The sequence below is a fragment of the Semicossyphus pulcher genome, unplaced genomic scaffold (assembly GCF_022749685.1).
Source record: "Semicossyphus pulcher isolate SPU_LCO1_2020_fin unplaced genomic scaffold, fSemPul1.0.p SCAF_20, whole genome shotgun sequence".
Classification (NCBI taxonomy): domain Eukaryota; kingdom Metazoa; phylum Chordata; class Actinopteri; order Labriformes; family Labridae; genus Semicossyphus; species Semicossyphus pulcher.
Genome location: NW_027211694.1, coordinates 17,677,338 through 17,690,407, shown reverse-complemented (window position 1 = coordinate 17,690,407; position 13,070 = coordinate 17,677,338). Strand labels below are relative to the sequence as shown.

The 13,070-nt window shown below is 40.5% G+C and overlaps 1 protein-coding gene across 1 annotated transcript in view; it reads left to right on the top strand.

The window, feature by feature from the left end:
* LOC138599612 (chemokine-like protein TAFA-2) overlaps positions 1–13,070 on the top strand; it is a 74,767-nt gene that overhangs the window by 49,481 nt on the left and 12,216 nt on the right. The window contains exon 2 of the mRNA XM_069671357.1: positions 1,520–1,623. Within this exon, the coding sequence (XP_069527458.1) occupies positions 1,521–1,623 (103 nt within the window). The 5' untranslated portion in view covers position 1,520. The remainder of the gene's footprint in view (positions 1–1,519; positions 1,624–13,070) is intronic.

The following is a 13,070-nucleotide window of genomic DNA, read 5'->3' as shown; positions in this document are numbered from 1 at the left end:
GTGCAAGAGAGAAGGTACTACTGTGGAGGGAAGGGTTAGCCACTGTGGCCTGCTCACTCTCCTCCACTCTCCTGAGGAGCCTGGAGAGGCTTACGGAAGCCTGTTGGGGCAAGCGCGGGGTCTTCACCTTCTGTTCATGTTCCCGCTGTAAGAGCCTTCTGTTGGGAGAAAAGAGGGAGAGGAGGTGCAGTGGGGAGAGGAGGAGGATTTGGAGACAGTGATCTAGTGCACATTCACAGCTGTAGCTTGTTTTGAGAACGAAGAAGAGCTTGTCTCTCCTCTTGATAAGAGCAAATATGCATTCAGACAAGCTTAGCCATTGTCAAGTTAAACTATGAGCCAGTGGAACAGCATCTTTATTCTTTTCTTTGCTATTCACTATATTCACACAGCAGCTATTTTCCTCTGAAAGAGTGGGAAACTCAAACGCTGTTATCGAACAATATTGTTCTTCTGTGATTCAGACTGGAAATATTATAATCATAGGGGATCTGACTAATCCTTATGATTCCACCATTTCCCAGTGATATGCATCTGAGAAAACAATAGATAATAAAAAAAATGGACGTATGTTAAATTATAAAAACACATATTGCCTTATCAGTAGCGTAACATAACTGTGATGGGCCCAGGTGCAAATATTTTTTTGGGCCCTCTCACTAGCCCTAAACAGAAGCCGGACACCTGACACTTTATGTCAGCCTTTTGAGACTCACGGCGCAACTCTCATTCAAACCAGCCAATGATCAGAACCACGGACAGCAGCCGTAGCGACACGTTTATCTACAGCCTGCCTCAAACTGCCACGGCCTGATTCCTTTAAACTACAAAACATCCAAAATAGCTTTAGACATGAACTGTATGTGGATAAGCATAAAACGCACAGCCAGAAGAAAAGCACAGAAGCTTTATACTGCGTACAAATTATGGATGACAGCCCCTGATGCAATTACATGCAGACTTTAACTTCATCATTAACGGCATGGCGGCCAAATTTGATCACAGATACACAGCAGGTGGGCATTTCCTAGCATATGAGAGGTAACAATTATACTGCTAAATTCCCTCCCACTCCATTACAAAGAGAAACCTCATCCTGCAGGCCTTGCACTCAGCAAAGTCTGTGACAATACTGTTTAACAAGTTAATTTTATACCTTAACCCCATATTCCTGCACCACAGGACTGACTTCCTTTCACCCGACGTGTTTGATAAAGTGGCAGCAGTGGACATTCATCATGAGCCCTATATGTGCGTGGGTCCTGGTCGCAGTGCCGACTCTTATGCTAATGTGCATTTTAATACACCCATTAGCTATCATTAGACAAGAGCTAACAGTAGCATTCAACCACTTTCAAGCTTACGTTACATTTGGATATGAAAATTCCAAAAGGGCTCACGCTACAAAATGGTACAAAATTGCAAACTGTAAATAAACACACATGCTTGAGTTTTAAAGCTAGCATAGCCCTTTTGTGATGTGGTTCTTAAGTCAAAATTCTCTCTTTCTTTTTCCCAGGATGAGTGAGCGATACTCGCAGATCGGAAGTAAAGGGGCTCTACTTGTAATGGTGCTTGTGATCAGCGTCTGGGAGATGACCGTACCAACGGAAGGAGCTACAGGTGAGTACTTTAAAACACATTAAACATCATTGTGTCTTTTTTAAGGCCATTGCTTTAACTTCCCAAGCGCATGGGAATTTATCCTTATTCTGTTGATGCAAACTGTCTTTGTCTTATATTGGCTCTTTCCAGAAGCTAAATATGTTGAGTGTTCAAAGCTGTTGTTGTTGTAACTTTTGGTTGAGAATTATCATTACCACATACAACAAACTAACTTGATCACTCTGGCCTTTGCTCACTTAAAGTGTGGGAAGCTCAGTTTATCAGTTGTTATGTGATGTTATACTTGATGGATTTTGACAGGTAAAAAAGACTCTATATTCTTAAAGGTCTGCAGCTGAGATTTATAGAAAAACAAACTATTTTCAAAAAAATCTATTTTTGCTTCATAGTATGAAATTACTTTCAGAAAGTTAAAGGATAGCTCTGGTGATATTCTGTATTTTAAGTCATGAAGGTTCATCTAGCTTATTCCTCTAATGTGGGGATATGGCAGGGTCAACACAGCAGCAGGGACAAGCTTTGAAGACAAGACATAGACCAACTTCACGATTATCCACATCTGTACAATGCCTGTCAAAATAGCTGGCGACAGATAAAGTTCCATTTTAGAGGTCGACGTGGAAACCTGCAAAACTAAACGGAAACAAGTCAGGACCGCTACGTCAATGCACGGAGGAAAGCTTTGTAGTAACAGAGTGTGGACGGTGTGTTCTGTCCACCGCACACACAAAAGCTTTATAGTAACGTCTTCGAGTGTTGCCATGTCTGTTGTTTACATCTGGCACATGCGGTAGTTGCATACAGCCTGAGCTCTCTGGTGTGCCCTCGAGAGGCATTCTCCAATAACACGCATAGTGCATAGCCAAGTATGTGAACAATTATGTGCATGACGCAGACAGTAAAATGCAAGTATATCTCCGGCCTAATACTCACTGGAACACCAAAATCATGTTAATACGCAACTGAAAATAGTCCCAAATGTTGCGCTAATAACTTTGTTAGTTTTTAATTCAAGCATATTTGTGACCTGTGATTTATAATTAACATATTCAGTTGAAACTTCAGTCTTGGATCCCAGTGCCACAGATAGAGTAGGGATTTAACATAGTATTGAGCGACTAATGAATTGCTTGTTTTAAACTTTTCAAAAGCCAGCTTTATCCTTTAAACCACTTTCATCACACGCAGCTGTTAATATGATTAAGAAGCTTTCTGTCAATCCAAACATTTTTAAATCTTAGTTTATAAAGATGCGTTCTCTTCATTAAGTTTTGCACTTCTATTATAGAATTCCAAATTAAAAAGGATCTAAAATGTATGCTAGAAGCACAGACTTTTAGCCCCTTGTGTGAGTTCATCTCAAATACCTTACACCCTACATTTCCCATAATGCAACAGTGTGTGTTGTTGCAGCCGAGTATGTTGAGTTGCTTGTTGTGTTGACGTTCTCCTTGGCTTGGGAATGCCAACATCTGTTAAACTCCACTCACAGTTTTTAACACAGTTTTTCAAACCATTAAAAATGAAACACCATCTTGAGATATGACCTCATCGAGTGTTCTTTTCTTAGACTTTACAAAGCTCCTCCAGGGCCTGAAAAACACTGACAACTGTTTTCACAGGCTGAGTCACACTCTTTTTATATCTGGTACTGATCTGTAAACTCAGAGTTCCCTTTTAGGCATGTTTATTCCAGTAGATATTTTATCATTTAGAGGGTTTAAAAGGTGAGACCACTGCTCCAGTCGTCCCAGTACCATCATGAGGTCAATGTGATCGCTCCTCCAGGAGGCCCAAATAGGCTTAATTAAGGTCAAAGGTCTAGACAAGTTTAGACAAGAAAATATTCCCTGTCCATTAGCCTGCTGAGTCTCCATCCATCTACGAATTTGGCTCTGCCGGTTCTCGCTCTCAGGTTATTAAATGCAGCTTGGTCAATGGCCCAGCGTGACAAATATGATGCTCTAGGTATCATTTAGAATCATTTGTGGATGACATCCTCTAGTTTATTGTCATGATGTGGTGTTGAAGTCAGGTGACGTAGTACGAAGAGCACTAAAGTTCGCTAGGGGTGGCGGTCCAAGCCAACAAACGGGTCAAACAAACACCAGGCCTTTCATCTAGAAGGCTGGGCTTCCATTCATGTTGAAAACAAATATAGAATTTATCCATTAGACTGGAGTTTGATTCCTGTCTGAAACAAATATTCAAAGTTGACTTATTTTACGTTACGTAAGTACATACATCCATCCATCCATCCATTCATATTCTTCCACTTATCTGGGGATGGGTCACGGTGGCAGCAAGCAAAGCAAGTTAGCCCTGACGTCCCTCTCCCTAGCAACATTTTCCAGCTCCTCCTGGGGGATCCTGAGACGTTCCCAGGCCAGGTGGGATATATAATCCCTCCAGTAAAATCTCCTCCCAGTTGGACGTACCCGGAAAATCTCCACAGGAGACATCACAATCAGATGCCCAAACAACCTCAACTGGCTCCTTTCGATGCGCAGGAGTTGCGGCTCTACTTCAAGCTCCCTCCAGATGTCTAAGCTCCTTACCCTATCCCTAAGGCTGAGCCTGGCCACCCTGCAGAGGAAACTCATTTCGGCCGCTTGTATCCACGATCTCATTCTTTCGGTCACTTTATGACCTATACTACAGCCAGTCAGCAGGGGGCGATAGAGATGTTTGGGCTTCCCTTTAGGGAGCTGTCACGTCGTCCCAGTTTTTAAACAGTTTATGAATATAAATATAATATAATATAGTAACCTGTTGAATATAATATAGTAACCTGTTGAATTTGCTCATAGTTCAGAAACAGAGTTACCTGCTGCACTAATGCAAAGAAAGACGCAGGACAAATGCAGGATTACTGTCACAGTGGCTTCCACTTCTCCTGTAGTGTTTGGAGAGGATTTTCTCGCTATGCAGCCGTACAAATAGAAATGTCGCCGCAGTGAATGGGGGAGTAATAGGATTGAAACAGCTATTTTGGAGGTATGACTCAAACTCTCCGCTTGTCTCATTAAAAGTGTTGTCGAGTCGTCACTAGTAAACCCAGGGAGATCAATTATGGCAACTCAGCAACATTACAAGAAGAGGCCAACCCACATGTTTCATCTCCGGGAGTCCCACTGACAATACACAGCAGCAGGTAATTGGTGGTGCACAGGCGGTGCTGCTGCCCGATAGGATATCCATTTGTGAACATGATAGAAACAGCGCATACCTCTCCTCTCTTTGTCGACCAATTAGGCGGCAGCGCGGCGCTTTGAAGCGCGTGGCTTTGATTGGCAGCGATCCCCACTCAAGGCGCTCATCATTTCAGCAGGAAGTGGATCAGAATAATCTCGCAAGCATTCAATTTCTCTCTGATAGCCACCGCAGCCCCCTAATTTCCCCCGGGTGTTATTTCTGTTGCTGTAAACCTGTTATCATGCAAGGGATGAAATGAACCCAGAATACGTCCAAAATAGAGAAAATTTATTTCTGCTAGAGAGCGCAAGAAGAAGAGAAGTAAGCCAACTCTGTGACAAGCAGGGCAAATTCATACTAATGCACATATGAGCTTTCACTTCTTTAAATAGTTGTTTCATGTCAGAAAAGAAGAAATCATATTTCACCCATCAAACATGCTGTTCTGCTCTCTGACAGTTTTGTAAATGCGCTTTATTTTCCTCTCTGACGTGTGGAAAAAGGTTTAGCTTTGCACTTGTCAGACAGCGATACTGCAAAGAAAAGTCCGTCCTTTGCTACTGCGGCTGTTTAAAAAGTGTCAGCGGTCACTCTGTTTGTCTTTATGTTTGTCCTGTACTGGCCAGACGGCAATCAGACAGGTTTAGTCCCAGGCCAGCTCTGCTCACAGACGTCTGATTAGTTTTCATTAGCATCTCTTATAGTCAATCCTTTGACTTACCTGCTCCCCTGTGCTTGTACACGCCTACTTCCAAAGTTCACTTGTTCTTCCTGTCCTTGTTTTTTTGCTTTCCCACCCTAAAAAGAAAAAGAAAAAACAGAGGAAAATATGAGATTTGTATCACATTACTACTCTGCCACATATTGATCTTGGATACACTTACAATTGTTATTGCCATCTTTGTGGCCGAGGGGTTTAAGGCGAGGACGATGTACAGTAACTGCTCCGCCCCTGGTTCTAGTTTAGTGTCAGGTATTTGTTCTAGTGTTCTGTTCCCCTTTACACTTAATCAGACTTGTGAATTTATTAATCTTATATCTTTATAAGTACTAGATGTTGTGCGCCTTCCAGGCCCAAAATGCATGCTAACAGCATAGTATTAAGTAGAGGTAAAACTTATTGTTATTAACCCTGTATGACCCGAACCATCAAATTATTTTCAAAAATGTCAAATGTCTTTATTCAGCCTTCTGTCAAATAATAATAATACAAATTAAATAACACATTGCATTAAAGATTGTTGTTTTTTTAAGTCAGGTTTCTATTTATGAATTTACTGGTCACCTTATGTGGGTTTTAAACTAATATAAGCATATACAACAAAATTATTTTGACTCCTTAAAAGTCCTTCACAGAGCAAATATAACCACCCACAAAATGTACCACACGTCTTACAGAACACATTTTTGAACCCCTTAAACTCCCTCGCGCGTCTTTAAACTTAGAAAAAAACATTTGTTTTATTTTGTACAACAATGTTTTTTTTTGTGAAAAATCAATTTGCCAAAGAGCAGGAGAGCAGGAGAGCCATTACTCATCCATTATTGTGATAAAGCAGGTGTTGTATGTGAAAAATAATTTACAATATAGGCTATAAATGTATCAATTTCCACTCTGAATATTGCCAATTATGTCATTTACACCTTTAATTAGTTTACTTAAACAAGTAAAAGCTTTATGGAATGCATAATGCATAGTGCAAACAAAGCAGTGTGTAGTTAATCGCTTCGTCTGACACCTACCCCTCACCAGCAGTTTCAGGCATTAAAAATAACTATATAGACATAATCAATTTTGTCGCTGAAGGTCTGGTTTGCTTTTGTAGGTCATATAGAGTAATCACAATTAATTTTAATCGATTCCATAAGCAGCAAAAAACTCCTCACAGAGCTTTAACTTTTTCAAAATGAGCAAAAATATCATTGAAAAACCACTCGTGGGTATTTTTGATGTCTCATCCAAAGGTCATCTGGGTCAAATATTTTATCCCCTGGTGGATTATCCATTGACTGCATGTATCTGGTTGAATTCAACAAGTTTTTCAGGGTAAAAGTTACCACACTAATGATGCTGAGGTCTCAAAAACATGGGTATCAAATATGATGAGCTTGGTCTATACGAAATTATAGCATGCTTCAATGACCCTGGCAGATGCGTTTGGCCACTGTCAGTCAGACAGATTTCAATCCAGCTTGTTTCAGATCAGGCCAGTCACCACTTTTTATGTAATATGGAACGTCTTTTATACGATTGCCATTAATGCATTATCGTTAACAACCAAGATGGCTGCCAGGGATGTAGAACATTTTCAATCCACTATTGAATCAGTATTAAACAAACTGTAGTTAATGTAACCCATAAATGGAGACTACTAAATCATGTCATGCCAAACATTTGTGCTCCCTGTTCAATGAGAAACCAGATGAATTGGATGTTGGTACCTAGCCTAGCAGCTAATCACTATGTCACACATTTATAAGCTCTGATTGGTTGAAGCATCCAGAGGCATTTTGGCCTCTGCCTCTTGTTGGATTCTAAAATGAACTGAGAGGTTCCAGACTCATTTAAATTGGATATTGGTCTGGCACTGCCAGGCTGATGAAATTAAGCAGTCACTTATGAAATTAAGAAGTGTGTATGTTACTGACTGGGATAACTGTATTGAGTAAGTTCTATTTTGACAGGTGCAGAAAAGATAAACATTGATATTAAAGTATTTAAAAGTAAGTAATTAATTTATACTAATTACAATACTGCAGCAGTGAGTCTCTCCTATTTTAAGTACATGTTGAGTCAAGTCTTTGGGTTTGTCGTACTGAATTAATTTAGGAGATGGCTTTTTCCAACGTCGTGACTCAGAATGAGACAAAACCAGCACTAAACAGGTGTTAAGCAGGGAAATACCTTTTCCAGTTTCAGTATTATTTATTATTACTGATAAATTCACAGAAGCAACCTCTGACAACTTCACAGAGCAGGACTAGAAACCTCGATACAATTTGTCACAGATTTGTAGGAGTTTATCATCAGCGTATAAGCGCACATGAACACCGAATTATTTAGTTTTGCAAAAAGTCTACTTGACAACTTGACGTCATCAAAAAGAAAAGGCAGGGATACATCTCCACCTGTCTTTGAAAATGCATGACGGCCCAAATGGGGGTAGACAGATAGAATTATGACCATAGACTGTATAAAAAGATAGACGACATGACAGCTCCCTAAAAGTGAAGCCAAAACATCTCTATCGCCCCCTGCTGACTGGCTGCAGTATGGGTCATAAAGCCCGCCTCCTTCATGTTAACAGATGGGACATGAGTCAAACTATAAAATTAAAATACACGTCAAGTTTTCTCAAACATGGTTTCTGTCATTATAGTTAGTTCTTATTATGCTGATTTATGTCCAAGTGTTTATTTTTGTTTAAGTTTTAGTTATGTAATTGGTGATATAAAAAGGGTCTAACGCAATGATTGACAGCCCTCTTGACAAATCTGGCTCCTGCAGCCGATCAGTTCCGGGTTAGCAGAGCAGAGGAGGAACGGCGAGAGGAGACGTAACTAAAACAATCACTACAGTCATTGAAGTTTCCATATGTGTGAACGTCTGCTTCAGACCAACACAGGAAGCTGTACTGCTGTTAAATACGCCAACGTGCGGGATCTTTGCTGTTTTGTTGGCGAGCTAAATGTATGTTTTGGTTAGTGTGAGGGGCTGTACGTCAATACCGGCCGATCTCCTCTGCACAGACTCTGGCTCCATAAGTACTGTCAGCGCCCGCCTCGGGGGTATTTTGGCTTCACTTTTGTACAACAAGAGGAGGTGGGGACGTGTTGTCCATCTTTACATACAGTCATTGATTATGACCTTCAAATCCTGCTAACTTGATCCATGCAGACATGTTGCAGCCTTGGATTTCAGCGTCCACAATGGGAAACCACTTAGCAAGAATCAAAGCACACATGATGCCGAGGGGAACCTGAGTGGAATGAAAAATATTCATGACCCGTCCTCAGTATTCTTCACGCTCAGGTGGTATAGGAGTCGATTCTGTTTGTGTCTTTAGAGGATGTTTTCTTCTTGCTGTAAATGTTGCACTGACGTATGACCTCGATGTCTGACTTATACATCTAACATTGTTGCTTGCTCTGCACCTTAGACTTTCTGCACTGTGTAATAAAAATGACTTATATAATGCATGAGAAGCATCTCGCCAAGAAAGGAAAACACTGCTTGCATCCTTAAGGGAACAGTAACCAACCGTCACAGACACTACAGGATCCCTGTGGAGACTCTGTTCTTCAGTATTAAAACTTCACTTCTACACCTCATTATTTAGATTCGTACTGATTAAATTCTTCGTCAGAGATATAGTTTCTCTATAGGAGAGGTGCTATTTTCTGCTACACAAAACACTCTGTGTAAAGTGAAGCAATGATTACAGTATCGTTCCCAGCAGCATCATGAGGGGTACCAAAGATGCATCATTTGCAGTTTCTCATTTGTCTCTAGAGATGAAATGTATGGAAGGAAAACGGGGGGCAAAAGATTCATTAAAGGAAGCAAATGCTCGGTAGGTAGTCAGCATCAAGTGTTGAGAGTGACTGTTGTTTTGATTTTAAATGTAATTTTATAGGGATTAAATAATGTTAATTACTGAGCTATAGATTTGTCACCATAAGGTGGAGCCCAGCTGGCCGTTTCCCCTTGTTTTTAGTCTTAATGCTAAGCTAAGCTAACCTAAATGCTGGTTATATACCGGTATGTAGCATACAGACATGAGAGGAATATCATTCTTCTCATCTAAGTCTCTCCAAGAAAGTAAATTACGCCCAAAAATGACTAAGTTTATGGCAAACTTTTTTGGTTCTGGAAATATTTTAGGGAGAAGCTCATAATATATGACAAACTTACGCTATGAATAAACTTTGCCCTTCTCTAAATGATTGCACACAAGACTTTTATTAATGAGAAAATATGATTTATAAAAAATCAAAACTGATTTAAGAGCTGACATTACTTTGTAACCAAATTCTTTGGAATGACAAACCCCCAAATTTTCAGTCTAAAGTTACTTAAACACCATCATGTTTAAAAAGATGGACGATATTACAGCTCCCTAAAAGTGAAGCCAAAACATCTCCATCGCCCCCTGCTGACTGGCTGCAGTATAGGTCATAAAGCCCGCCTCCTTCATGTTAACAGATGGGACATGAGTCAAACTATAGAAATATTCCTTTTTAAAGAGAATGGGAGAGGAGCATAAGTTTACATTAATCAGGGAACGTTCCAAAGTTAGTAGTACATTAGTCCGTTAAAAAGAAGAAGGAGCGGTTTCCTGTCTCGAGAGAATTCTATTTTTGACGTAATATTTTGTGGTTAAGTAAGTTAAAAGGAAGAGGCGATAGGAAAACATCGATCAACCTTGGTTAGGCATTCAACAGATGCAGAAAAACTGCAGGATTTGAAAGGATTCAACACCCATAGTGAATTGGTCCTTTTCCTTGTACACAGATCTGTAAGAAGCTCTGTTTTTAGAAGAGCTGGTTCTGTTTCTATCCCTTCTGTCTCAGTACTGAGATCCTGCAATGAGACAGAAGTAATGCCAGTTAATTATCTGCTTAACGTTGGTCAGGTTGAAGTGAATGATAAAATTTAAATTATAGAGCAAGCCCTATGCCTGTTGGTTTGAAACTCAGCATATACAAATGCCACGGTACAGTACATGTTAGGTTCACAGGTGACTTTACTGTAATACACAGCTGTAATACCTGTAATAGGAGAACAATTATGTTGACCTTGTGCTGAGCAAAATCTTCATGTTGGCTTTTTTATTATGGAAACATAACATAAGGAATGATGATAATTTAAGCTTTCTTAACGAAATTACTAATATAAAGTAACTGAATCTGTTATATGTAGGTTAAACAAGGTGTATTAACAATACCTTAACAGTTTACTTTGTTTCATTATCATCATGTTTAAGTTCTTACATTTTATTTGATTAATTAGTTATTAATTGCATATAGAAACCAAATGTTACCTCTCTGCTTGTTCGTGAATGGATTCTGTTAGGGCGTTTTTGCAATACTGCTTTTGTCCACAAGGGCACCAAAATCAGCACAAAATGAAAGCTTCTTGTAGTTGCTTAAAGAAAATAAAATGTCATGTTTGGCTTTCATATGAAAATGTTCCACTTACTCCGAACACACTCCATTACAGTTTAGTCATTTTCCCTGTTACACATCAGGTCACTATTTCCTACAGCTCAACTAAGAAATGATTCCTTCTTGTCTTTCTGTGGCAGCTCTGCAGTCTGCTCTGATTAGCCACGAAGAAGCTGGTGTGATATTTTCAAACAGGTTTCTTTTCTTGGCGAGATGACTGCTGCTTTGGCTCGCCGGGTGCTGCTTTTGAGAGCTCACACATCTGATGCAAACAGTGTCTTCATTTTTCAAACACAATCTGTTGATGAGTGTCATCGAAGCACAGACATCAGACCTTTCCGCTCAGGGGAGCTCTTAGAAAAGGAGAAGTTGGGTTGCAGAAGGCCTGTGCTGAGGAGATCCGAGGGAATAGTGTCAACAGTCTTACTGAGAGAAGCTCCGTGAGGAGGCAAAGAATCTGACAGCTTATTCTGTCTGTGAAATATTTGAACTCGAGGTCAGTTGCTGAATTGTTTGCCAAATTTTGTTGGTTTGATAAATCCTGAGCCGGAGTGCAGACAAATAAACTGTTTTCATACCCTGAGATCTTATTTTGGTGCTGCTATTGGCAAAAGATTTAAGGGTTTGTCTCTCTCACAGAAGCAAGTCTGCTGTAACTAAAACCAATCTTACATGCACGCAACGTTTTAAGGACAAAACATGAACATTAAAATTGTCTTTTGCTCCCTTGTTATTTCCTGGAAGTACGTCTTTGCTTTGCAGGATTTTTTCGTTTTAACCTGCAGGCAAAGCGATGTAACTCGCCTCAGGGCTTTCATTTGTAACTGGAGAGGCTGCATTCAATTCTCTCAAAATACAAGTTCCATTTGTTCCTTTCAGTCTTCAGGGTTGCAGGGGGCTGGAGCCAATCCCAGCCAGTCAATCACAGGGCTGACACACAGAGACAGACAACCATTCACACTCACATCCACGGGCAATTTTAGAGTCACCAGTTAACCTAACGAGCACGTCTTTGGACTGTGGGAGGAAGCCGAGAGTACATGGAGGCCGTGCTGGAAGGAACATGCAAACTCCGAACCAGGATTCGGACTAGGAACCTTGTCGCTGTGAGGTGACAGCGCTAACCACTGCCAATCCAAGCTGTCATTGGGGCAACAGTGGCTTACTGGTAGAGTCGGACGTCTCTTAATGGGAAGGTTGGCGGTTCAATCCCTTACTGCTACAGTCACATGTCGAAGTGTCCTTGGCCAAGACACTGAACCCCGGTGGCATAGCCATCGGGTATGAATGAGCATAGATCTGATTGGAGATTGGCACTCAATGCCATCAGTGTGTGAACGTGACATGTAGTGTAAAAATGCTTTGAGTGGTTGGAAGACGAGAAAAGTGTTATATAAGTACAGTCCATTTACCGTTTACCATTGGGCGGGATGCTTGGAACACCATGGACTGTTCGCCAGTCAATCACAGGCACATAGAGCACATTTACCAATTAACCTAACGAGCATGTTTTTGGATTGTGGGAGGAAGCCTGAGTACCCGGAATAAACGATCGAACTAGGAGCCTTCTAGCTGTGAGGCAACAGTGCTAACGACTGCAGCCCTCTACACATCATGTCTGGAAATAAACATTATACTTTTAAGTGCTATTATTTCCCAACAAGACAGGCACTACAATTGTTTCAAAATAAAAGTTCCCTGAACCAATTAAAACTGCTCCCCTCCAATTTGTTTTCTCTCTGAAAAACAAATAATTCAAACCATGATTCAACATGAAAATGACTTCTCAGGAAGGACTGGATTGCAGTTTAGAGCTGCTTAATGCGGGGTACATACTACAAGACAATCAAGACGATTTTAGGCCTGATTGCTGGTGAATGGAATCTGTTAGTGTGTGGTGTGCTGTTTTGGTCATATCGTTGCTCTCCACACACTTAGGAGAAAAAAAAACTGTTAAATCAATCATTATCTGTCGTCATGTGCGGGCTCTCTCACATTTTCTGTTAAGATTTTAAAAACCTGTGAGGACGGGCTGGCCTTAAGATGGAAAGAAATTCAAATGTAATTGAGACGAAAAGAAT